This window comes from Numenius arquata, chromosome Z (genome assembly GCF_964106895.1).
Source record: "Numenius arquata chromosome Z, bNumArq3.hap1.1, whole genome shotgun sequence".
In the NCBI taxonomy this organism is placed as follows: domain Eukaryota; kingdom Metazoa; phylum Chordata; class Aves; order Charadriiformes; family Scolopacidae; genus Numenius; species Numenius arquata.
This window is the reverse complement of record NC_133616.1, coordinates 10,905,590-10,930,072: the sequence shown is the minus strand read 5'-3', so window position 1 is coordinate 10,930,072 and position 24,483 is coordinate 10,905,590. Positions and strand designations below refer to the sequence as shown.

Sequence of the window (24,483 nt, the reverse complement as noted above, 5' to 3'; positions counted from 1 at the left end):
TCTTCCCCCTCTCCCTCCAGCAAGGCCGATATTTTGCAATGCTGGCAGCTCTCACAGAGACCTTCAGTACTGGAGCAGAGCCCTGCGCAGATGGGAATTAGGGCCATGGCCCTTGTGGTCTTTCTGGGGGTGTAAAATCCCCTTTGCGATTGCAACCGCAGTCAATTACTGTTGGGATACATGGGGGCACGATCTGATCTGAATCTTGTCTTGGCAGACTTGATCTCCTCCAGACCTCTGCAACACACAAGGTCTGCTCTGCTGCCCAGGTGTTGGGACAGGACCCATTGGGGGAGGCAGGGATGGGACCCCTGGGCCTCGGCATCCTGTGATGGGGAGTTGGACCTTCAGAGTGCACACAGTGCAGGGCTCCACGGCTGTGTGGAGAGCCACCCAACATCTGGGTCACCAGAGTTAGATCTGCTTCGAGAGCAGAGAGATGCTCCTCTGTCCAGTGTTTACAGGCCACAACAGCCCTGGCTGTGTTAGGATCGTCTTGCTGTCTCCATGGCCCTCCGCAAAGGCCAAAAGGCCTCATGTGTCACGTTGAACTGGTCTCTAAAGGGAGGCAGAAGACAAGAGGCAGCCGCCGGAGTACAAGGAGACCAGTGTTTGGAGCTGGCGCTCTGCTTGAGATGCCGCAGCCGGCCGGCCGGCGAGTGTCTGAGCTCGATGGTTGGGCGGGTGGCCGCAGGCGGTGTGCGATGGGCTGGGAGCAGCGCAAGGGGCTGGAAATTCCCTTTGGGGCTGGGGATCAGGCGAGACGGCTGTTTACAGCAAGGGAAGAGCTGCAGGGCCAGAAGCCCGGAGACCTCCCGGCAGCATCCTCCTGCCAAGGTTCTGAAGACACATCACGAGGATGGAGACAGAACACACCAGCCCATCGGGACAGAGCAGCTCTGGGCTGTGGGAAGCACCAGATGGATCAAGGCAGATTGCTTATCTATCTCCTCCCCGGGTCAGAGAGGAAGAGTTTGGGCTCTTCTCCAGTAGAGATGCCAGCTTCCTCACTGTTTTTCGGCCAACATCCTTTTTCCAAGGCAACTCAGTCTGGTGGAGTGAGAAGCAGCTCATGATCTGGGAGTACAGAGGGACCATGGATATTTGGGCCAGATTCATTCTGAGCTCTGACCCGATGGCATCCCTGGAGCAGTCTGGGGTTGTCTGGGGCTTTGGAAATGCTCCTCAGTCTCCACAAGTGCCACCAGTTCTCCATCCCTGGAAAGGCAGGGGGTTGCTCCTGCACATTGTAGGATTTCCTTGAGATATATTGGGTGGAGGGTGTATCTGTTATTTCTTGTTTTGTGGGGTGTTCCTCATGGAAACCAAATGTGAGCTTATCATCACAATTACTGTGGGGAACAAACTGTTGGCCATGGCCAGCTAGAGTGATGGAGAACTGCTTGCTGCTCTGTGGTCTGGGCCTGCAGCTTTGAGTCAGTAAATGTGCCTGATGTGTACTGCTGTGGGGCAAATCTGGTGGGACACTAGGTGTTTGGGTGCCTGTGAAGGCTGCACACTGGTTTCCTGCCTCATTAGAGACAACTGCTAAAAATTCCCAAGTACCGTAAGGGAATTTCTGGCTTAGATGTGAGCCATATCCCTCCTCATTCTTTTTTCAAAGCCTTATCCATTCTTTTTTTTTTTGTCTGAAAGGTTGACTCCAGAACTGGATGGTGTCAGCAGTGGTCTGCTGATGTACATATGCACAAGGGTACATCAACGCCTATGCCCTGTTTGTGATTCCCTGGTGTTTGTGCCAGCAACACATTTTGTAAGTAGAGGTTATTTTGGCTGCTGAAAGTACCAAGACTGGACACACTGATGGACAGCAGGGCTATCTCGGTTGTGCTTACAGAAAAGGCATTGACCTGATTGATCATGACAGTGGGCTCAGTCGATGATAGCTCCTGGCTTGTGGTCAGACGGGATGAACATAACCATTGCTTCTGTCCTTCATGTCTATCAAAATAAAGATCCCTGACTATTGTATTTTGGCCTCAGTGGCAGAAGGTTGGCTCTTACAGTCCGTCCTTGCAGTGGATCCCACCTGGGGCTTCCACAGTATCATGGGCCGAGTTGGAGAGGGCTGGTGAAACTCTAACCAGGGAACAGAAAGGTGTTCATATGGGATATGCAGATATACTGGTTTCAGCTGGGACAGAGTCCTTTTTGGCACCCAGCGTGGTGCTTGAAGGGTTTGAGATAATGAAAGATTTGATTGGAGTGCGCTAGACCAAATTTATAGCTGTTACAGTTGTTTAGCTACTAAATTGGCAGGCTCTTGTGCTTGCCATGAGGCTTGCTGGCGTTTATTGGAGTCTAGTGGTTGTTAGTGGCTGCTTTTTGCTTTTGTTGCTTGCCATACTGCTTATCATCTTACTCTGCTGGGCCTGGGAACATCTTGATAACAGCAATGGCCATGTGCCTGGGCTGGCAGATGGCCATTGCTGTTGTTCCTGTGCTGCTGTACTGGGCAGGCTGGGACTCCGGTGTGAACTGGAGTTGAAGGGACTGTGACCTGTGGAGGAGTCTATGTGGAAGCAGGTACACCTCAAGGTGTCTGAGGCTGTGGATTTGCCATGTTGCAGCAGGTACATGTTGAAGCCTCTGTGGACATGGATATGGCTATGCTGGAACACCTCAAAGCATCCATGGCCATGGATAAGTCCACACCATAGCAGGTATACCCCTGAAGAGACTGTGGCCCACAGATAAGGCCACACTGGCGCAAGAACACTCCTAGGAGATTGCAGCCCACAGATAAGGCCATGCCAGAGCAGGTTCTCCCCTGAAGGGATTGTGACCCATGGATAAATTTACAGCAGAGTAGGCGCAAGGGGAGGAGTTAATTACAGCGCTAAATCCCATAGCCTGGTCCATAGGGATCAGGGGTGGAGATTGCAGTGGATATACCTTTACATGGTTATAACCCATAATTTGAGCTGCATGTTACAGGAATTACTACAGCAGGAACCACCTGAACCAACGGAGGATGAGCCTCACAAGAAGCAGTGCAAGTGCAGCAGTAACCCCACCTGAGCTGGCTTTGGTGCCCAGTAACTCCACACAACACACCACCTCTCCTGCTCTGAGTGACCACCCTGCTAGAGGGAGCACAAAGTCGTGGACTGAATGAACTCAAGGGACATTTTATGGGCATTTTACAGGGGTGGCCCATGGACTAAGGGAACTATATCTGCATATAAAATAAATCAAAGGATGGGAAGGAGGATGGTGTGAAGCTTGAGCATGACATCAACGGCATCGAATAAGGGGTGGCGATTGTACTGGTTTTGTCTGGGAGAGAGTTAATTTTCTTCATGGTAGCTCATATGGTGCTGAGCTTTGGATTTGTTACCAAAACAGTGTTGATAACACAAGGATGTTTTAATTATTGCTGAACAATGTTTGCACAGCCTCAGGGCCTTTTCTGCAAGCTGGGAATGCATGAGAAGTTGTAAGGGGACCCAGGTGGGACAGCGGACCCCAGCTGACCAAAGGGATATCCTCTACTATATGGTGTTGAGCTCAGCAGCAAAAGCTGGGGGAAAGAAGGAGGAAAGGGGCAAGTTTGGAGTTATAGCATTTGTCTTCCCAAGTAACCACGATGCGTGATGAAGGTATTTACTTCATCAGCATGATGAAGGCTTCTCTGGAAGTGGCTAAACATCTGCCTGCCAATAGGAAGTAGGGTATTAATTCCTTATTTTGCTCTGCTTGTGCATGCAGCTTTTGCTTTACCTGTTATAATTGTCTTTTACCTCAACCTACAAGTTTTCTCACTTTTACCCTTCTGATTCTCTCCCCCATCCCAGTTGGTGAGGGGAGTGAGCAAGCAACAGGTTTAACTGCTTACTGGGGTGAACCCACAACAGCAGAGCAGCCTATTTTTAGGTTAAAGCTGTGCTGCCCCTGGGATATGATGGGAGGGTGAAACTGCTGTGAGTTGTTGGTGGGACAAGTCCTGCCCAGCTCAGCATCAAGCCTCAGTCTAATAAGGCTCTGAAGAGAGTGGGAAGAGATGGGAACAGGCAGAGAATTATTTGTATCTGGAAACCTGTGGGGAGATTTGGATCTGTCCTCATCTTCCTGTTGAGTGAAGAGAGAAACCCAAGGGTCATGGGATGGACCACATCTGCCAGAGCTATGTCCTGAGGGTCTTCAGGGTCTATAGTATTTGTCTAAGTGATCTGGTGTCCAGTGGGAGGTAGTTGTAGGCAATGGAGACAGCACCAGATCTTGAGGATGCTCCCCCTGCCTATCAAGTGATGCCAACCACATCAACTGGTCTCATAAACCTCTTTCTTGACTTACCTTGGTGCAGCCATAGGGGGTTTTGCAATGCTGGAGACTCTCAACTTTGGGCCCGAAATGGAGCCATGTACAGATGGGAATTCGTGGTATTCTTGGGGATGAGGGTAAATTCCCCTTTGTGACTGCAACCAGTCAGTCACTTCTGGGGGACAAGGGACAGGGCCTGGGCCCAGTCTCATCTTGGCAGCCCTGAGCTCCTCCAGACCTCTGCAACATGCACGGTCTGCTCTGCTATCCAGGCATTGGGATGGGACCCATTGGTGGGTACGGTGGTGTGTCTCCCCTTTCTCCTGAGGCCTGAGCCAGGGGCCCTCCAGAAGAGCCTTACAAACTGTCTGGATGACTTTCCCAGAGCTGCCATTGCACGTTCTGCAGGGCTTTGGCAGGAGGATGCTGCCATAAGGTCTCCCAGCTTCTGGCCCTGCAGCTCTTCCCTTGCTGTAAACAGCCATCTCGCCTGATCCCCAGCCCCAAAGGGAATTTCCAGCCCCTTGCGCTGCTCCCAGCCCATCGCACACCGCCTGCGGCCACCCACCCAACCAACGAGCCCAGACGCTCGCTGGCCAGCCGGCTGCGGCATCTCAAGCAGAACGCCAGCTCCAAACACAGGTTTTCTCCATGTTCAGGTGTGTGCCCTTTGCCTGCTCTTGGAGACACCAATTTGATGAACAAGAACGGCGTGGTGAGTAGGACTCGGGAGGTGATCATCACCCTGTACTTGGCACTGGCGAGGCCCCACCTTGAGTGCTGTGTCCAGTTTTGGGCTCCTTACATCAAAAAAGACTTTGAGGTGCTGGAGCGGGTCCAGAGAAGGGCAACGAAGCTGCTGAGGGGTCTGGAGAGTAAGTCTTATGAGGAGCAGCTGAGGGAACTGGGGGTGTTTGGCCTGGAGAAAAGGAGGCTGAAGGGAGACCTTATCATTCTCTACAATTACCTGAAAGGAGGGTGTAGAGAGGCGGGGGTCGGTCTCTTCTCCCAAGTCACAGGTGATAGGACCAGAGGAAATGGCCTCAAGTTGCACCAGGGAAGGTTCAGATTGGATATTAGGAAAAATTTTTACACTGAAAGGGTTATTAAACACTGGAATGGGCTGCCCAGGGAAGTGGTTGAGGCACCATCCCTGGAAGTTTTCAAGACACATAGAGACATAGTTTTGTAATGTGGATTTTTTTTTTTGTATGGTTTTCTTCTTTTTTTTTTTTTTTTAATCAGAGTTAGATTGATGTTGGACTAGATGGTCTTAAAGGTCCCTTCCAACCTAGACGATTCTATGATTCTATGATGGCCAAGTTGAATGGCCAGTCTTGACTCCCCAGGTCTTTGGTGCACCCAGGTTAGTCCCTGCTCTGTGTGTGCCTGGGAGGAGGTGGCTCAGCATTGTATGGGTCTCCTTGGTGGTGCACTACATCCCCTTCTCATTAATCCTGTCTGCCTGGGTGCCAAAATGACCCTCAGGTCACTCCTCACGTCTTCAAGTGCTGCCCCTATGGTGGAGTTGGCAACTGCAGGGTTTTGACAGCTCTGCCTGCTGCTCTGAATTACTGTTATGACCAGTTATGTTTATGTGTGGAGTATATAACTTCTTCCTATCTTTTAATTATATCCGGGCAGGATGAGACCTGTCCAGTGTGGAGTGGGGCTCCTGGAGATCCCCCGGCCCTTTCCTTCCCTTCCCTTCCAGCAGCTGTTTCCTTTCCATGCAGACTGCTGGGAAGGGCTCGGCTGGATGCTATTCGAGTGTCCTCCTGGCCACCGGTGCACCCTCTGATGCCAAGTCCAGGTGTTCATGGCCCATGAAGCTGGCAAGCAATGTGGCAGGTCTCTGCTTCGTGTCAGTGCCCGGCAGCTCACAGACCCATGGGGCTTCATCTCCTTTCTCTTTGCTTTCTCTCAGCCTTTTGCATTTTCCACCGCTGCCTGGGTGTTGGGTGGCTGCGTCCCTGGCTCGAGCAGCTGAGCCATCACCAGGAGCAGAGCCCTTCCCTGGTGTTTTCCAGTCTTGGCTGAAGAGTGTCGAGTTCCTAGTTTACGTGTTGCTCTAATGTCCTCTGCAAACTCTCCAGAGCCTTCTCCATGTTTTGCTTCATTTCCCTTCGGCCGTCTTTAATTTCTCTGCCTCCATTTCCCTGCTCCTGACGAACTTGCCGCGTGTGCCAGCTCCTGTTTGCTCTGGAGGCTGGATCCAGGCTCTCCAGCCCGTGGAGCCGAGCTCCTGCCAGAAGCGTGGGGCAGAGCGGGCTGCTGGGAGGACGCCGGGCGTCTGCACCACGGCTCTGCCTGATGTCAAGTACGAAACCTGACATCTCTCTGCAGCGAGATGGAGAAGGAGCGGCTCCCTCTCCAACAACACTTCGCCAGCTCTTTTTTTTTTTTTTTCCCCTCCCTGGCAGCTTCTCGAGTCTCTCTGAATTCACACACCGGGACGATGCCTTTGCACGAAGCATACGTGTGTGCTGATTCCTAGCCCGGGCAGAGCCCAGCCAGCCCACCCTTTCCGAACGGCACGGAGCTCCTGGCTCGGCTGGCACGAACCCCAAGCCTTGCTTTGTGGGCTGCTGCTCACTTTGCCGTGAGAGGATTTATGACTTGTTACATCTCCACTTTCAGCGAAGGCTGGGTTGGCGCCAGCAGTTTCCACCAAGTTTTACGCCATGAAACGACGAACCGTGGGATTTTTGGATGGAGGATTGATGTGCTTCTTGGTGGAAGAGGGAGGGCTGAGCCTGTGGTTGGTGATGGGGCTTGAGAGAGGCCCAGTTTTTGGAGGGTTATGCAAACACCCGTTGACCCCCTCTTCCCTGCAGTATCTGCTGCTCTCTGGATTAGCATCCCTGCCAAAAGCAGGAGCCTCTCCCCATGTCCCCTTTCCACCACGAACCTCAGCCATCCCATGGAGGTCTCTGCCGTGCCACAGAGGGACAGGCTCTGCGCCATCACCCCTTTCAGCACTGAATGTATTTCCTGGTGATGCAGTGACAAATGTGCACACTCACAAGAGCCCCAAAAGGATCATGTGTGTTGGGTAATGCCTGGATCAGGAGGGGTGAGAGCAACCCTGACCATGTGCTTCCCACAGGGAGACAACACAGATTCTGCCCGTCTCCTTGCACTTCAGTCTGAGGGAGCACTACGGGCAGCACTGCACACCACGCAGAGGATGCTGGAGGCAGGGGGCATCTTGCCATGGCACAGGACCCACTCAGGTCCCTCTCAGCCCCCTCCCCATCCTCCCTGAATATTTCCCAGCAGCAAGCCTGCCTTGCCCCAAAGCGGCTGAGCAGCTCTGCAGGCATGCCAGCAAACAAAGGGTTAACTCCTTGCACCCACAACCAGCTGGAAAACCAAATTTACACCTGGGGTGTGCGGGGTTGAGGTGGGGGGAGAGGGGGCAAAGTCCTCCTGGTCGGAGACCATCTCCAAGCCCAGATGGCTCCAGCAGCTCTGTGTGGGGAAGGGACTCTCGTGGAGCTGCTTCCCTGCCCTTCCCAGCATCTTGTGTTCAACCCCGCTCTTCCCATCAGCCTCGCTGAACGCCAGGGGTACGTCACGGCAGCCAGCGAGGGAGCGTGCCGGACTCCTCTGCCGCCAGCTTCCAGCAATTCTTCCCTGCTTCCCGAGGACCGTTTCGCTATACGGCATTTCTATACGGTGTGCCTGGAAGGCAGCCCACTGCCCCCTTCCCAGCTACGGGGGCTTTCCACGCTGGGCTCTGCAAACTACCTCTGTGTTGGGTCCAGGGAATTGGGGCCTCTGCAGGAAGGAATTTGCTGGTCAGAGGGTTGAGCTGAGCTGCGCGACCCTGTTCCTGTTAGCAGTGACTTTAACTTGGAGGCAGCACCCAGAAGGATTTGGAAATTCCCAGTCCCCCTGGTTGGCTCCCCTCGATGCCTTTGGTCCGTGCGTGTACCCAAGGAGCCTCTGCTCCCAGTACTCGGGGAGCAGACCCTGCTGTCGGGTTAAGCAGGACAGGGCTGGGGGCTTTTTCCCAGGGCAGCCCAGGACTGGGTGAGCAGAGGGCTGAGGGGTCAGCAGAGAGAGGCTCTCCTGGCATTATGGGGTGATATGCCAGGAAACTGAGATGATGGAAGCCAGGGAAGTAATTCACAGGCAAACTCCAGGGTCTGGTGCTGGGTGCAAACATGGGAAGCACTCGGGATGGAGGCTTGAGTGAGTCCCTGCAAGCTGCCACAGTGGTTTCACTGCCTGGGAAAGGCTCACAAGCAAGGCAGTTTGGTGACTTTTGCTATGGTCCCACTGTTTTTGCACACTCGGTGTGCCGGGACACCGTAGTCTCTGCCTGGAACATCCTTCCCCTCTTCCTGCAGCCTGGAGGTCCCTCCACCACAGGGATGCACAGAGGGCTGGAACTGGGCTGCCCAAGTGTTGGGGGAACCAGAAGCATGAAGCCCTGTTGCGAAGACTCTGTACGGTGTCTGACACAGATCCTGGGGCCAGAAAGGGATTCTTTGTAGCTGAGACACCACAGAGGGGGACCCTGCCTGTTTATGACCCCTCCCTGTGTCTGCCTCCATCCTGCTCCTCTGAGCTCTGGGAAAAAGCTGGTGGCTGCAGGAGCCTGAGCTGGTGAGAAATGTGTTTATGTGGGTGCCTGCAAGAAGCTGTGCCTGGTCAGGGAGGCTGCTGGTGTTGGAGAGCCCCAAAAAGCCTTGCCCACACCCCCCACCCCCAGCAGCTCCTCTCTATCCCAAAAGTTCAGTCTGCCTTGCGAGTCCCCCTGCAAACAGGGATGCTCACCCCTCTCTCATTGCCAGAGGCTCCCGAATTTCTCCCTGGGCTGGGGGTGCAGGTGACAGAGGAAGGCACTTGGGGAGGAAGGAGTGAACTGGGGGGCTCTGAGGGAAGGGAGACAGGAGGGGCGATGGGTCATGGACCTCCATGCCAGTTTCCATGGGGCCCTGCTGGTCGGGCATGCAGTTGCGTCTGTGTTGCTCAGCCAGAGCAATGGCCAAGAACCCCTGCCCGTCATTTGTTCCTTCCTGTGTCTTCTCCAATCCACCTTCCCTGGGGGCAGGATGGGAGTGAGGGTCTGCTCAGCCAGCTACCCTTTTCAGGGTGCAAATTGCAGCAACTACAGACTTGCCAAAGATTGATGCCTGTGAAGGGAACGTGTGCCCTGACCCTCGTCAGCAGCTCAGGCCATATTTGGGGCTGGCATCTGGCCAGAGGATGCTGCTGCAGTGTCTTGAAAACATGCAGAGAGCCAGGGACTTTCCAGGCACTACGGCTGGGGCTGGGACTGGGCAAGGAAAGGAGGTGGGCTCCATGCTGGAACCGCAGAGCTCTCCTGGGCTCTTTCAGGAGTGGAGGGAGCCTTGTGCTGGACCAGTGCATGCTGGGGGCAACCTGTGATGTGTGTTCCCTTCCTCCACATCCCTTGTCCTCATACCACATGGGCTTTAGGAGAAACTTCACCAGCGTGCATGGCTACGGGATCAGTGCTTCCCAAGCTTCTCCAGTGCATGGATCTGTAATGGGACAGTGAGCCAGATGTGCCAAGGGCAAGGGTTCATCCAGGGGCTCAGGTGGATATTGCTGCCTGGATATGTCGCACAAATAAAGGCTGGAAAGGTAGTAAGAGCCAGTGTGGCTCTCCTTTTCCTGCCCTGTCCTGATGTCACTGGTGCTTTGGAGTTGGAGGCATGGGTGACAGCACACAGGGTGCCTCCAGGCCCCAGTTCTCCATGCTGCCAGGCAGCCTGGGGAGATGCCCCCACGTGCAACCCACTGCTGCCCATGGCCCGTGCCTGCCCCATGTCCCAAGGGCTGTTGCCTGTGACCACATCAACCTCAGTGCTGCATGGGTGCATGGGGCGCTGCCTCCCCCCATCCAGGCGCTGGGCACACAGGTACCCCCAGAGAAAGGGATCTCCCTTTCTCTTCTGCACAGGTGATGGGGGAAGCCACAGGACTGCAGCCCTGGATCCCACGCTGCCCCAGGCACCCAACTTGTCCCTGAGGAAGGCAACAAGCCACCGCAGCTTGCTGGTCTCTTTGCCCAAGAGAGGGCTGCAAGGCATACGTTGGTGAGCCCCCCCCCCCCCCCATCACGTCAGCATTGATTGCCCCCTCCATGCTGAGGGGGGCAAGAGCCTGGGCATCTTATTGCGTCTCTGCTTTCTACAGCAGTTGGGACTTTGGTCTCCCCCTGGGTTACTCATTGCCCTTGATAACTGTTTATGAGGGTCCTTATCAGGATCCAGTGAAAAGTCCTGGGGTTGCACCCCAGGGTTCCAGGCAGCGGGGCCGGGGGAGGGGCTCGGCCCCCACCAGTATTGAGGAAACCCCATCACAGCTCTGTGTCCCATTGGGGTTCCTGGCACATGGGTGACCAAGCAGTGCGAGCAGGGCTGGCCAAAGAGCTGGAGGCCAGGGCAGGCAAAGAGGGGCTGTGAGTGGCGGGTTGGTGAAGCTGGGGACAGGATGGCAAAGGGGGTCCTTGCTGGTTGCCCGGGGCAGCTGGAGAGACACTGGTGCCTGGGTCTTCTCACAGGGGCGCTGGGGCAGGGAGAGAGACAGTAGCAACGGATGTATTGAGGGAAATTCCAATTAAGTAGTGGGGAAAATGTTTTCAACATGAGAACACTTCAAGCACTGGAACAGGTTGCCCAAAGTGGTTGTGAAACCTCCATCCTTGATCTCTTTCAGACCATGTCCTGGCGATCACATGGAAGCGTGGAGGTCTTTGGCCATGCCCTGTTCAGAACAGGACTGGTGTTTCACTAGGTTGCTCAGGGCTTGATCCAGCCATGTAACAATCTCTTTCGGTGGCCTTTGCCACCACTGGGGTGCTCTGAGGGCTCCTATTCAGCCCCTCTGGGTCCACTTCTGCCTAGCCCCCATCTTGCCAGCCATACCCCGGCATGGGGTCACACTGTCCCACCTGCTGGACTTCACATTTTTGTCTGTGTTGAACCTCAGGAGGCTCCCATCAGTCTGTTCCTCCAGTGGGTTGAGGTCGCCACTCATCCTCAGCTCCCCACAATTTAGCATTAGCAGAAATGCATGGTGGGCTGTGCTACCACCCCCAGCCCCATTTGAAGTCCAGCCCATGCGCATCCCAGCCCTACAGATGTGTTCAGCTCTTTGGGGAGGGCCCTCAAGGCAGCTGGACAGGGATGGGGGCTCAGGGGACGGGGATGTGGGGTCACCCTGAGCTCCTTCTCACCTGCGTGGGGTGGATTGCTTGGCTCGGGAGCAGAGCACAAGGTGGGGAAGCAGAACAGATTGACTCCTTGGTTTCCCTAATGGCTTGGCCACCTGCCAGGGTCCCTGTGTGGGGAACAAACAGGCAAGCAGTGAGCAGGTAGCAGCAGGTTGTGGGACCGGATAGGAAACAGGAGCCTACAAACTCATCTAGCCATGGTGGGGGCCCTGTCTCCGCAGTGTGCCCCCCACCTGGCACCCCATGCCGTGATGGGCAGCTGGGAACAAGACAGGACGCATCCGTAAAGGGGGGGGGGGGGCTCACAGCTTACAGGAATCCCCCACCCTCCCACTTCTCCATCACCCAGCCCTCGACCGGCTGGTGGGCTGCCTGCCAGGCTGGCCGAAAATGAAAGCAAAACGTCCGGAGATAAATAGGAGCAGCCTCGGCACCAGGCAGCAGTGCGCCTCCTGTTCCCCTGCCTTTTGCCCGGCTCAGCACTCGCCATGGCTCTGCGCCTCCTCCTGCCCCTGCTGCTGCTGGCCGCTATCCTCCTCATCGCCCAGGCTCAAGGTGAGGGGCATCAAGACCTCCTTGCCCGCCCGTGGTGGGACTGGGGGAAGGGGATGGGTGCTCGGTGGGGGTCTCTGTAGGGTTCTGGGGGTGTGAGTGTGTGCGCGTGCACGTGCACGCCTGGTGGGTGTGCAGCACTGGCTTCCCGTGGTTGCTTGGCTTGGGAGCATGTGTGTGTGCACACGTGGGTGGTGGGGCAGCAGAACTCCAAGCTGAATGGCACAGGCAGGAAAATGAGGTTCAGTCCCTTTGCAAGGAGCCCGTTTCTGCCTCTGTTTCCCCTCTGCTGGCAGTGAAATTGGTGTCGCAATATGCCCAGAGCAGGGTCTGACCTGCAACTGGGCTTGAGAGCTCCCACCCTCACGTGCTGCCCCAGCATCTCTCCCATGAAAGACACCAAGCAAGACCTGTGCGGTCAACCGGCTGTGCTGTGCTCCCCTGGGGCTGGGAAGGTGCCCTGGCTCGGTGAGGGTCCGAAATCCCACGTTTTTCCCCATTCCCCTAGGCATTGGCAGCTCGGCTTCGGACTGTTGTCTGAAGAACAGCCAGACTGCCATCCCCAGGAGCTTGGTGAAGTCCTACACCCTCCAGGGACCTGAGTCGGGATGTTTGCTGCGTTCTGTTGTGTGAGTACCCCACTGTGGTTGCGACCACTCGGAGCAGTTTGGCTCCAGCCAAGCCCTTCCTCCCTGTGTCCCCCTGCTTGCCCATCCTCCAGGTTTAAACCTTTCTGCCTGCACCCCCAGGTTTATCACCAAGAAGAATAAGAAAATCTGCGCTTCTCCCACCGATCCTGCCGTCCAGAAGCTGATGCAGAACCTGGACAAGAAGGTGAAGAACGACAGGAAGGACAAGAAGAGGGGACCGTCCCCACGTTCTGGGGGCAGACCCAGGCGGCAGAAGCGGCAGCGGGTCTAAGTCAGGCCTGAAGAGGTACAGGGGGGTGCGGAGCAGGGGGAAGCAGGCTGATGGGGTGATGGTGCTGCCCCCCACGCCAGATCCTTTCCCATGGGAAGCTGGAGCTGCTGGGGCAAGGCAATGCTTGGGGATGGGCTAAGCCCATCATGCAAGGCAATGGCCACTTGGCTGGGGTGGGTGTTCCTGCTGAGACTCTCCCCACCTCACTGTCCCCTCCTTGCCACCTTCTCCCCTAGGACAGATGCCTTCCCCACCGACGACCGACCCAACGCTGGCAATGGACATCCACACACCACCCACCCACTCACCCACCCACCAGCCCCGGGGCAAGGACAGGGCTGGCCGGGGGACGCTGCCCTCTGCTCTGCAGCCCCTTCTGCACTGCCATGTGCGCTGCAGAGAACCCCCCAGCCGGGACCCTCGCACCGGCTGGGTGCTCTCGGCAGCGGGGGGCACCCCCAGGTCCTCGCTTGCCCCATGGCCACACCAGCGGGGACCTGGGCCCATGTGGGAGCTGAGCTGTGGCCCCGAGGGGAAAGTGGGCAGCCTTCCTGCCAGAGGGGATTTCTGTAGCCTGGCAGGATGGCAGCTTTTCCTGTGAATTTCTTTTTTTTTTTTTTTTTTTTTCCTAGGGGGGGCGTGGGAGGGGATTTATACGTTTGTATTTATATTTAAAGACTGTGCTTTCATTCAGTCTTCCTGGAGGGCTCTAATTCTGGCTCCTTGTGCTTCACAGAGTACCCTTTATGCTGCAGGCTGGCTTTTCTGGAAAATTGCTTTTATTTTTCTACCAAATAAAGGATGGCTGCGTTTCATTTCCCTTTGCTCACCCGTTTGCTCCTTTTGGCTTGCAGGGCTGTGGGGTGCCAGGCAGGTCCCATGTCCCCGTGGTCCTGCCCGGGCTGCTTGCTGGGTTCTTCCTTGCTGGGCAATTAACAGCGGCTGAGATGGAGAGTTTCGGGACAGCTGGGGGGACAGTGTAGCTGTATGTCTGGGCTCTTCTAGGCTTTCCCTTTGGCTTCTATAGTGCACTCTTGCAGTGTACTTTGGAGGAAGACATCCAGGATTTGTCCTTTTGATTTTTAAATTTTTTTTTTAGGTACAAAAATGCAATGAAAGAACAAATTGTTCATTTAAATGCAATTATACCCCTTTATCTCCTTTGGTTTTGCTGTTGTCAGAGATTCAGACATTATTAAGCCAAATGCTTAATTTTCTTAAAAAAAAAAAAAAAGAAAAAAGAAACTCATATACTTTCTTCCCAAGTCTGAAAAGCCCACATAGTGAAAACTGCATGTGAGGCTGTGCAGGTGGGGAAACAGAAGACTGCAAAATTCACCGCAGACATGCTACAGCTGCTTGAGAGCAGCTCTATCCCAAACCTTTAGTAAATGAGAAGTCACTAACCCGGGGACACCATAAGGTGAGACGGCAAGTAGAGGGGGACACAGATCCCCAGGAAAGGGCTGGCAGGGAAATGGCATCTTCCTGTGCTTGCAGACCCCTTCCAATATTGCCGAGAAGGAGCAAGTTGAAAGGCTGTGCCGCAGCCGCAGTGCTATCTGCTTGCAGAGACTTCAGACGTGGACTTTGGTCAGTAAAGGTCTATTAAGTCATATAATCGCAATAATAGGATTTGCGGGGCTTAACAGTATCAGCAAAGGCTGTGTGTTAGCTGGAGTAAAGCTTGCAGCGGAGTGCTTCTATCAAGCACATTTATCTGCCTTGATTGCTTTATTAGGCGGGCATTTAGGTTTATTATTTTAAGGCTGTGTAAAGAAACTGTGAAGTCCAAGATACCGGCCCCGAGTAGGGGACTGGCGCTGAGCTGGCTCCGTGCTGCCCTCCCCTCCACGTGGGAGCGCGCGGCCGTCTGCCAGCCTGGCTTTTGGATGGGATGCGAGGCAATAAAATATATCCTTTACAACCAAACTCACTCCTTCTGGCTGCTGTGATGGGCTGTGGTGGGACGGGAAGGTCTGCACGGGGGGGGCTGCTCTCCTGCCCCACACACTGTCATCCCCCAGGTCCTGGTTTTTCCAGCCTCCCGCCCTGGGTGCTGTGTCCCTGGGGTGAGGGGGCTGGGACCTGCCCCAGGAGGTCCCAAGGTGCCAGAAAACTCGGGGGCACAAAGCCGTTTTGTACATGGGTTTTTTTGCTCACGGCTGAGCCCATCCCTCCGGCTCTGACCCTGAACAAGCACCACTTGCTCAAAGCAGAGGCTCTGTGCTCTGGGCTGCTTTGGGAAAACAGCATTAAACCGAGTTATTAATGAAGCAGTGCTCTGGCCTGGGCTTTTCTGGGAGCCTGGGAACTGACACCATCCGGAGCTGCCATGGGAGGGCTGGAGGCAGCCCTGCCTTTGCTGGAGACACGCTGAATCCCTGCCTTCGGCGGGAGTCCTTGTTGGGCCAGTCACAGCGTCAGGGGGATTGTGAAATGGTTGCAAAAACCCCCTGGAAATGAGGCCCAGCCGACTACGACTGCAACCACAAACAGCAAAGCCTGAGCAGAGGCTGGAGCGACCGGCACGTGAAATGCATCCTGGTGTCTCTGTGGCTGCAAAGGTAAACACCACATGGGTGGGTTTTTCCCCCCCGTGAAGGTGCTAGGTGAGTCTTAGGCTAAGACAGGTATAAAACATGCGTGTCAGGATGCTCTTAATTTACCCTAAAGGCAGTGCTTGTGGAAGAGCGTCAGAGTTTGTCCCACGCTTGGGCACTGATACCTGTGCACGTGTGAGCAGGGACACAGACACACAAATGCAGCCCCACGTGTGCCTGTGCCTGCGCACACTCGGCATTTGCACACTGCTTCCAGCTTTCCTGCAGAATGCTGCTTTTAAGGAAAATAAGGTGTCAGGGTTAGTGGGAGCCTCTTGTTGGTGAGGCAGGTGGCTGCGGGGAAAATACCTCTGAGGAGATTCCCTGTCGGGGGCTGAAAGGAAAAGCAGCAGGCTGGGATCTGGAGCGCACAGCAGGGGCCAAAACCCCTTCCCCACGGAGGAGCTGAATCCGCAGAGCCCAGCTGAGACAAGCCGTGTATAGAAGATGCTCCAAGATGATGCAGCAGAGGAGGGTTCGCCCTGTTGTACCCATAGCAGAGCAAACCCGCTGCTTCTCCCCATGTGCAAAGGCAAGGCAGCGTCGATGCGGCGTGTGCTGGGGTGTGCGAGATGGGTAAATATCCCCCTAGACATTCTGCAGGCAAGGCAAGAAAGCAACCCTGTCAAGCAGAGCAAAAAGTTGGGAGAGCTGGGCCACCCTGGAGCAGAGAGGCTCCAGCGACAGCAGAAAGTAGCCAGGCAAGACAGAAACCACAGAGTGCAGCCAAGAAAAGGGAAGTCTTGAACCCAGGCCAAACGATTAGCTTAAGTCATTAGCCAGCACAGACAACGGTCCAGGCTTGTGCCAGTGGCAGAGCGTGCTGGGCTGAGGTCCAGCATGGCTCACCTGGAGACACGGGCGCTGGGTCCGTCCCTCTGCCCCATGCCATCCCGAGGAGCAGGAGCTGGCTACCCTGCAGCAGCTCCCTGCGTGCCAAGAGCTGTTTCTGGGGCCACGTGGCTGCTGAAGGAGCCTGTGGTTTCCAGCTGAAGCTTCAAGGCATTTTTTGGTGCTTTCTCCACCAACACTGCTCTCCTGGGCTCTGCCCATGGTGTTGAGAGACGAGAGGAGGTGGAGAAGCAGCTGGTGGGCAATAGAGACTCCACCTTTCCCACTCCTAGGTATTTCCAATCCCAGCCATCCCTTGGCACCTATCCTGTCCTAGAGGTCCACAGCTCAGAGCCTCTTCTCAACTCTTTCTTCACCTACATGTAGCTCCCAAGTGCCCTCCTTCCCCCGTCCTCTCTTTTGCTGGCTGGAGCCCCTCAGCTTTGGTGTGTCCTCCTTCCACTTGCCAGACCCCCACATCACTCTGCTTGCCTCCCATCCTGCTGGGGATTGCAGACCAGCTCCTGGGTTGCAGCTCTCCAAGGGGTGATGGAGGAGCATGTGCATTCCTCTGATGATGTCCTGCAGCAGGGCCAATGTGAGCTGCACCAGACCGAGAACCCCACGGCCTCCTCTGCCCGGTGTCAGCCTAAGAGCCAAGAGAGCAGTGAAAAGGAGCAGCCTTCAGGGCTTTTGTTCCATCCTATGCGCTTTTAGATCTGTCCACAGGTGAGGTTGGGATGCAGCCTTATCAGGCATCCTTCCTGCCAAGCCACATGGGAGATGACAAGGTGATTGCTGTCAGGCTGCTTTTTGCACAGGTCTCCTTGCTGTTCCCCAGCCATCTTCTCCTGAAGCCCCTGAAGATGTTGCAGCAAGGAGGACAAGTGGCCTGATGACAGGGAGCCAGAACTGGGGGCCTCCCACCTGGCCACTGCCATCTTGGTGCCATCACGGCATGTCTGAGGACATTTGCAGGGAGCACCTGGCTGGGAAACTGCACAGCATGAAGATGATGCTGAGGGACACGAGTGTTCCAGGTACCCCGGGAGATGGGTACTCACCTGAGGAGGTTGAGCGGGACCCAGCTGAAGGGTCTTGGCTCTGCTGCCCGTCACCTACAGTGACCTCAACATCAATGTCGCTGAAGGCAACGAGTGTTAGGGACAGATGGGCTGTAACACAGCATAAATTGGCACCTTCTGCATCCCTCTTAGCCAGATCCTCAGGATCATCTTTGCTCCCCCTGGGCAAGGTCGTGGCTTGATCTTTTTTTTTTGGCCTTAACTCCATTTAAATCAGATTGACCAGGTTCCCTCAGCTAGAGGAGATCCAGTGAGTCCCTGAGCCCCAGGGGCTGGTGGTTGCTGCAGTCCAGGACAGGGACAGCAATGGGAACCGTGCGGGAGGCTCTCCCATGCCGGGAGATGCAAGGGAAATTGAAATAGCTGCAATGTCTGCCCAGTATTTCCCAATGAGGTAAATGCAGCCAGGCCAGATCCTGCCCCAGGGACTGACTGTGCCTGGAATTTGCTGAAATTCCCCCTTTGCCCTTTCCAGCTCCGTGGCTTGGAGGTGGGAAGCAGAGCACCACAAGGCACCCCAGGGAGCATGCTGGAGCCCACGAGCCTGGCGGGGACCAGTCACCCCGCGGGCTCCTGCAGCCTTCAGGAGGGTGGCAGCATGGCTGGTGCTCCACGAGGAGAGCCTGGGGACGGAGGTGATACTCACATGGTCCATTTACATTTTGCCGGGTTGAATTTCCCCTGGGGATCCTCCCCCATGCACAGTTTTGACTTTAATTAACAATTGCATTATTGAGTCTTCTGCAGGGATGAGTGTTCAGGGATGCTTTGCATTGCTTGTGGTGTCCTCAGGGCTGGAGCACCAGCACTCCTAAATTGCTCTGATTGAGGCTTAAATGGGTCAGCACACACAATGCTCTCCTCTCTTCTCAATTCACACCAAATCCCCTGCCTGCTCCCTGCCTGTGAAGAGCCTGGACCCCCAAAGCATCCCCTCTTTCTCATCTGTGCTGTCCCTACTGGTCCTCAAGGCTCTGCAAGGGGGATGGGGTGACCTCCCTGCATGCCACAGGGATGCACTCTAGAGATGACCACTCTTCTTAGAAATCCCACTGACCCTGGTGGAGGGGGGAAAACCGGTCACATTCCCCTTTCACAACACGAGTGGAAAGCCCCTTTCCTCACTCTCCCAAGCCCCTCCTGGGGAGCAGAGGTGACTGGAGCAGCTGTGCTTTCACCCACTTGGCACCCAGACAGCTGCCGGGGGGGGGGGGGGGGGGGCAGGGCCTCTTTTTCCTGCCCATGTGTTGGCAGGGACTGTGGGCAGCTCAAGAGCAGGGGGTACCCTGCAGCCAGAGGTGGTTAAGGTACCCTCAGAAGGATGTATTCCCAACATTGGACATGCTCCTTTCGGTGTGGAGCCAGAAGCTGGTGGGAGCTCCTTGTGCCAGGAAAGTGGCTGTGGACCCCCCTCACTTGCTGTGGGGACCAGGACTGCGAGGGGAGTCTCATAAGATGGGACACCCAGCACCCCTTGCCAGCCCTCAGGCATGCTCTGGTAGCTGCCAAACCCACCCAAGATGCAAGGAGGAAAGGGTTTGATGTCAGGCAGCACCCCCAGCACCCTTTGCCAGTGGGTCAGGGCTCTGCTCTTGGGGTCCTCCCTTTGCAGGGGGCTCTGTCCCATCAGGCCAGCCCCCAGGGGGGAGCTGGCTCTGGATTAGGAGCTGTTGCTCCTAGAGGTCTGGTCACCAACATCCAGGAGCTGTCATCCTCCCTGCTGTGGCATCTCTTTGGCAGCGTTCTGGGGGAGATCAAGTAGAGATCAGGTCCCAGAGCCAGCCTGCATCAGCAGACCTGCAGGGAGGCTGGGGCTGATGACTGGTGCTAATCCTCCGCCACCTAAATTCCCCTTCTGCTAGCCAAGATATCTCTCCGGTAGCTTGTGAGTGCTAGAAGAACGCAGGTGCTGACTGAAGTTAAGCTGACACTTCCTATTTGTGCTGCTCATCCTGCCCACCAGCCCCTGCCTAATCCCTTCAGCAAGGCACCGGCTTGCCGGGGCACAGCAGTGGCCAGAGGCAATGCTCTCCTGATGGAGGATATCACCTGATGCACGAGGCTGGTGCCAGTCCAGGGATGGAGCACCTTGGCCAGTGGCTGGAGTCTTCTCTTGCTTCTTACCAGGGGGTAGGGAGAGGACAGAGCTCACTATCTCCTGCTGAGAGGAGCAGAGGGATGCGCTGAGGTCCTCAGGGTCCCAGCCCTGTGCCTAGTCCCCAGGTAGATATTTATCCCTGTGGAAGGGCTGTGCAGTGCTCTTCACCAGGAGAGGTGGAGAGGTGCCAGAATAGGTCAAAGCTGGGGCAAGGGAGAGGGTGGAGGGATGGAGGTCGCCCTCCAGGATTTGTTCACCTCTCTGGGGAAATATTTTTCCCATTATCTATGGGAATTTCCCTGAGTCCAACTAATGCCATTGACTCTCATCCTGTCCCTGAGACCATCCAAGAAGATCCTGGCTCTGGTATCTCTTCAAGCCCCTACAAGGCGTCTGCTGCACAGCCTGGCTGCTCTCAGCATCCCACATGGTACCTATCAGGGCTGAAGCCCCTGGTTAAGGGGCATCATCCCAGGTGGCACTGGCACGGTGGTGAGTCACCATCCCAAAGAGAAACAGCCCCAATCCCTGTGCCCCTGTAAAGGTTTGCAAGGGAAACACTGGTCTTCACTCCTTGCAGCGCCCACACAGCCGGTGAGCTGCTGGCACCCTGTGCTATGCACACAGCCTCTGTGGGGGATTTCTGCTCTTGTGACGAGAAAACCTGTTTCCAGGAAGCTCTATAGCTGCCTTTGGCTGTGAGCCCATTTTCTGGGACACCTGGAAACCAGGTTGTCTTTCGGCATGTGAGATCGCAGCCCCTGGAGTGGAGCATGCTGGCTGGGCTCTCCTCCATCCACCAGCTTTGGATATGCCCCCCGTGCAGGCAGTGGGGAGGGCATGGGGAGCCAGCCAGGCTCCTGTGACCAGACAGGGGGGCTCAGGGTGAGCCAGGAATCACCCCAGTACTGATAAATACCCAAAAGATGGGGTTAAGGCAAGTTCTACCCCCCCATATCAGTGGGTTGAGGCTATGTGATATCTAATGGGAACATCCCAGAGGTGTCTCGGAGAAGGGACTGGGAAATGTATGGAGTGGGACTCCCCACGTGCTTGCCCAGGTAATGTGGCAGGGTAAAAGGACCCTGGAGCTGCTCTGCCCCTGAGCAGCAGCCCTGGTGGCCTGGGTGCCGGAGAGGGCAGGAGGGTGTTTGGCTCTGGGACCGTGGAGCAGCTGGCTGCAGGGAAAACTGCCCGGACATTCGGGAACTGCTCAAAGATTAAAATCCAGCCTGTGGCAAGACTTGTTGCAACTTCCCACCCTCTTCTCCAAAAGAAAGTGAAAGCCACGGGCTGGAAGGATAAATAGGCAGCGTGGAGCACCAGCAGCAGAGCGTAGGGAAGCTGTGCAGAGCTCACCTCTCCTGCCTGGAGCAACGTCACCTCCAGCCCCATCCTCTGCCAGACTCAGAAGCAAAATGCAGCAGCTGCACCTCCTCTGCTTCAGTCTCCTGGTCCTGGGATGTATCCTGAATGGTAAGAGGGAACCCCTCAGGCTGCCTTTCTTGTGGAAGGGAGAGGATCCAGTTTCTTGCTCTCTTTTGCATTTCCAGCAGACGTTTAGAGGGATTCAGGCTGAGGCTCCGTCACAGCCCTCCTGTGTCCTCTGCTTGTAACCTGTCCCAGAGGGACTCTGACCTGCCCAAAGTCCAGGCAGGAGCCTGCAGGGCACTGGGGCTGGAAAGCTGCGCTTGGGAAAGGCCGTGGAGCAATCCTGCCTCCCAGTGCCCTAGCCCAGCCTGTGCACACTGGGCTGGGATCACCTTGGTCCCATTCGCCCCAGCACACCAGAGGGAGCACCACTGGCACCCTTTGGTGTGGGGCAGCCTGGGGGGAAAGTGGCAGAGCTGGGAGCGGGATGGAAGGTGTATATTAGGGAAGAGTTTGTGTTTGAGGGGCTGCAGGTGTTGGACACGGGTTTTGCACAGGTTACAGATGTCTGGGTGAGTGACACCAGGCCCTCTGCAGGGAGCTGGGGGGTCGCAGACACCTTGAGGTGTTGTACCACACCTTGCTACCTGGGGTTACAGGCACCTCTGGGCACTGCCAGCCTTGGTGGGCATTAACAGTGAATACAGCATCTGCCTGGAGGGTGACTGAGGTCCCCTATCCTATTGCAGCATCCTGAAGCTGGGTAAAGACCCTGTCCTGCTTTGTTTGCTGCTGGCGCTGGCCCTGGGGGTGCAGGAGGGACCCAGGCATGCAGAAGGGTTGCCCTCTGCCAATCTGCTGTTTCTCATCTCCTTTGCTTTCTGTCAGAAGGAGGCAAAGGGCTCCTGGCACCAGGGTGTGGAAGCAATAATGCTGCTGGCTGCATGTACAGCCAGGGCAGTGTGCGAGGGCATCGCTGGTGGCACCATCCTGCCCTGCTCCTCCGGGGTGGCCATGCAGCCCCTTCTCCCTCAGGGGAGGCTGGGTGAGGCACAGCTGACCCATGGAGAGCATCCTCAGCCTACGTGGTGTGTTCCTTCTCCAGTGCACGGTGGGAACAACGTCCTTGACTGCTGCCTGCGGACGAGCGAGACGCCCATCCCGCGACGGATAGTGCAGGATTACCGGCTCCAGCTGGTGCAGGATGGCTGCAACATCCCGGCTACTGTGTAAGAGCCCCAGGGTGGTGATGGCTGAGGGACAAGAGCCCCTGGCTGGTGATGGCCAAGGGGTGGACCACACGGGGAGGCATGGGCGGAGGCAGAGCAGGGTGGAGGGGGGATGTTGAGCCGGGTTTGAGGCAGAGGCAATAGAGAGGGTTGTGGAGGAGACCCTGGAGATCAGAGGATCAATCAGAGCAGGACTTGCTAGGAGGGGAAAACCTGGGACAAAAGTCAGGGAAGAAAGTCATCCCAAGGTAGAGATGGAGGAGGGCAGCGAGGGAGGCAGTGGTTGAGAGCTGAGCTGTGCTTGAGCATCCCTGGAGTGTCCTGCTCATCTGTTTTTTTTTTTCCCCATGGGCCTGGCAGGTTCATCACCACAAAGGGCAAACGTCTCTGTGCCCCACTCCAAGCCCCATGGGTGATTCGCCTCCAAGAGAAGCTGGATGTCAGCTCTGCCAGGAAGGTAAGGGCCATTCCTGTTCTCAGCCGGGAATGGGGGCAGCAGACCCTCTCCGCCCCACTTCTGCCCTGCAAGCTTGGAGTTTGCAACTTGCACATCTTCATGGGGAGGGCTTGGTGGGTGCTTTGCAAGCCCAGCAAGGTCCCCACTTCACCATCATGGCTTGGCCAAGGGAGGTGACCCCTTGGTGACCACCTCGACCATGTGGAAGAGGCTCTGGGGAGGCTCCTGCTCCAAGGATCACACTCACCACAGCTTGGTTTTTCACTTCCCCAGGCCAAAGCCCAAGGCAAGTAGTCTCCAAAGAAGCCCATAGCCAGCCCCAGCACCGGGAGTGGGGCTGGCACCCAGCTGTGAATCTGAACCAAATGGAGCTGACCTGCTTCCACCTTCAGCCACAAGGCCAACCCTCCTTGGGACTCGTGCCAGTGCGCGGGGCTGGGCAAAGTCCTGCCTGCTCTCTCTTCTTGCCTCTCTCTTTGGTGTGACCCAGCAACCTGCATCAGGCTGAGCCAGGGCTGCTGGACCAGAACCTCTACCGCCTTTGCAGCCTGGAAGCCATTTCATGGACTGTTCTGGGAGACAATTTTGGGGGGGGAGTCTTAGCCTTCCCTTGCAGCAGCTGTGATCTCCAGCACCAGTCTGATCCCTTTGGTTTCCATCAGCAGCCCCGAAACCTCTGCAGTCCTTCTGCATCCTTGGCTGCCAGGACAGAACAGTGTGGGGATGGAGGGGAGAAATGGGGATAATGGGGATGTTCCTTGCTGGCCACGCATTGTGCTGCTCCCTCACTGAGCCCAACATAGATGTCCCCAGGCAGAGCATGGCCAGTGTGGTTCCTCTCTCTTGCCCTGACTTCCCTACACTGTTTCCTCTCCTGCCTTTCCTTGCCTGGGTAGAAACAGAGCCAGTAATGTGGCGGTGGCAGAGTGGGCAGTGATGTTGCACTCCTCAGGGACATTGCCCCTGTTCTTGGTCGCCCCAGACTGCCACTGTGCTCACAGCCTGGGCTTTGGGATGCACGAGCAGAGTTTGTTCCACTCTCAGGTATTTGCTGCTAGATCTGTTCAATGAAAAAATTACCTGTGTAAGTTGCTTCTTTTCTTTCTTTTTTTTTATCATGCTGTGATTTTGTTAAATAAAAAGAAAAATCAGCGGGTGGTTGACCTGTCTTGTGTTTGAGCCCGATGGCCAGCGCGGAGCATGGGACGTGCAGCCAGTGCTGCCTGCGATGCTGCAGTGGCAAGGGGGGCATAAATTGTTTTTTCATGGGGGTGAAGGACACATTCTACAGCAACTGGGCTGCAGGTCTCTCCTGGGAGGTCTCAGCACCGTGGTGAGGTGGACACCCTGCTCTGCGCTGCTTGGCCAGGCTGCCAGAGCGGGTCCACAGGGGGTTGTATGGTGGAGATGGGGTGGGAGGGACCATGTCAATGTTGCACCACCCAGCCCAAACCACTTCAGCCCCACTGGTGAGGCCACCAGGTTGGAGGTTCACAGCTCTCAGCTCCCACAGGAGCGTAGGACATAGGTGAAGAGCTGTGGTAACAGGAGTTTTGTCCTTGCAGTGAAGGGAAACTGAGGCACAGCGTGGGCAGTCAGGACTGGTGGTTGGCACCTGGGTGCTTGCTCACAGCTGGGCTGCGGGGGAGGAGAAAGAGGTTTTTGGGAAATGGAGGCAGGTGAAGACACCTGCTCCTGGACATGTCTGTGGGCAGCCCACCATCTCCTGCCCGTCATCACCAATGAGCTGGGAGTCTCTGGCCAGTTTCCTGCCAAGCCTTGGGTCTCCTGGGACTGTGCACTGGTCTTGCTGCCCCAAAGTGGCTTGATGGGTTC

General features: G+C 55.9%; 2 protein-coding genes across 2 annotated transcripts; both read left to right on the top strand.

Annotated features, from left to right (window-relative positions):
• Window positions 1-11,988: 11,988 nt before the first annotated feature.
• CCL21 (C-C motif chemokine ligand 21) lies at window positions 11,989-12,973 on the top strand. Its single transcript, XM_074166755.1, has 3 exons — window positions 11,989-12,055; window positions 12,561-12,681; window positions 12,802-12,973. The coding sequence occupies exons 1-3, from the start codon at window positions 11,989-11,991 to the stop codon at window positions 12,971-12,973; spliced, it is 360 nt and encodes a 119-aa protein (XP_074022856.1).
• A 7,953-nt stretch (window positions 12,974-20,926) lies between these two features.
• CCL19 (C-C motif chemokine ligand 19) lies at window positions 20,927-23,780 on the top strand. Its single transcript, XM_074166734.1, has 4 exons — window positions 20,927-21,066; window positions 22,067-22,190; window positions 22,551-22,647; window positions 22,921-23,780. The coding sequence occupies exons 1-4, from the start codon at window positions 21,009-21,011 to the stop codon at window positions 22,939-22,941; spliced, it is 300 nt and encodes a 99-aa protein (XP_074022835.1). The 5' UTR covers window positions 20,927-21,008; the 3' UTR covers window positions 22,942-23,780.
• Window positions 23,781-24,483: the final 703 nt, after the last annotated feature.

Coding starts and splice junctions, on each gene's coding strand:
- CCL21 (XM_074166755.1), top strand. CDS start 11,989: ATGGCTCTGCGCCTCCTCCTGCCCCTGCTGCTGCTGGCCGCTATCCTC. Junction 12,056..12,560: donor CCTCATCGCCCAGGCTCAAG/GTGAGGGGCATC, acceptor CCATTCCCCTAG/GCATTGGCAGCTCGGCTTCG. Junction 12,682..12,801: donor TGTTTGCTGCGTTCTGTTGT/GTGAGTACCCCA, acceptor CTGCACCCCCAG/GTTTATCACCAAGAAGAATA.
- CCL19 (XM_074166734.1), top strand. CDS start 21,009: ATGCAGCAGCTGCACCTCCTCTGCTTCAGTCTCCTGGTCCTGGGATGT. Junction 22,191..22,550: donor TGCAACATCCCGGCTACTGT/GTAAGAGCCCCA, acceptor TGGGCCTGGCAG/GTTCATCACCACAAAGGGCA. Junction 22,648..22,920: donor ATGTCAGCTCTGCCAGGAAG/GTAAGGGCCATT, acceptor TCACTTCCCCAG/GCCAAAGCCCAAGGCAAGTA.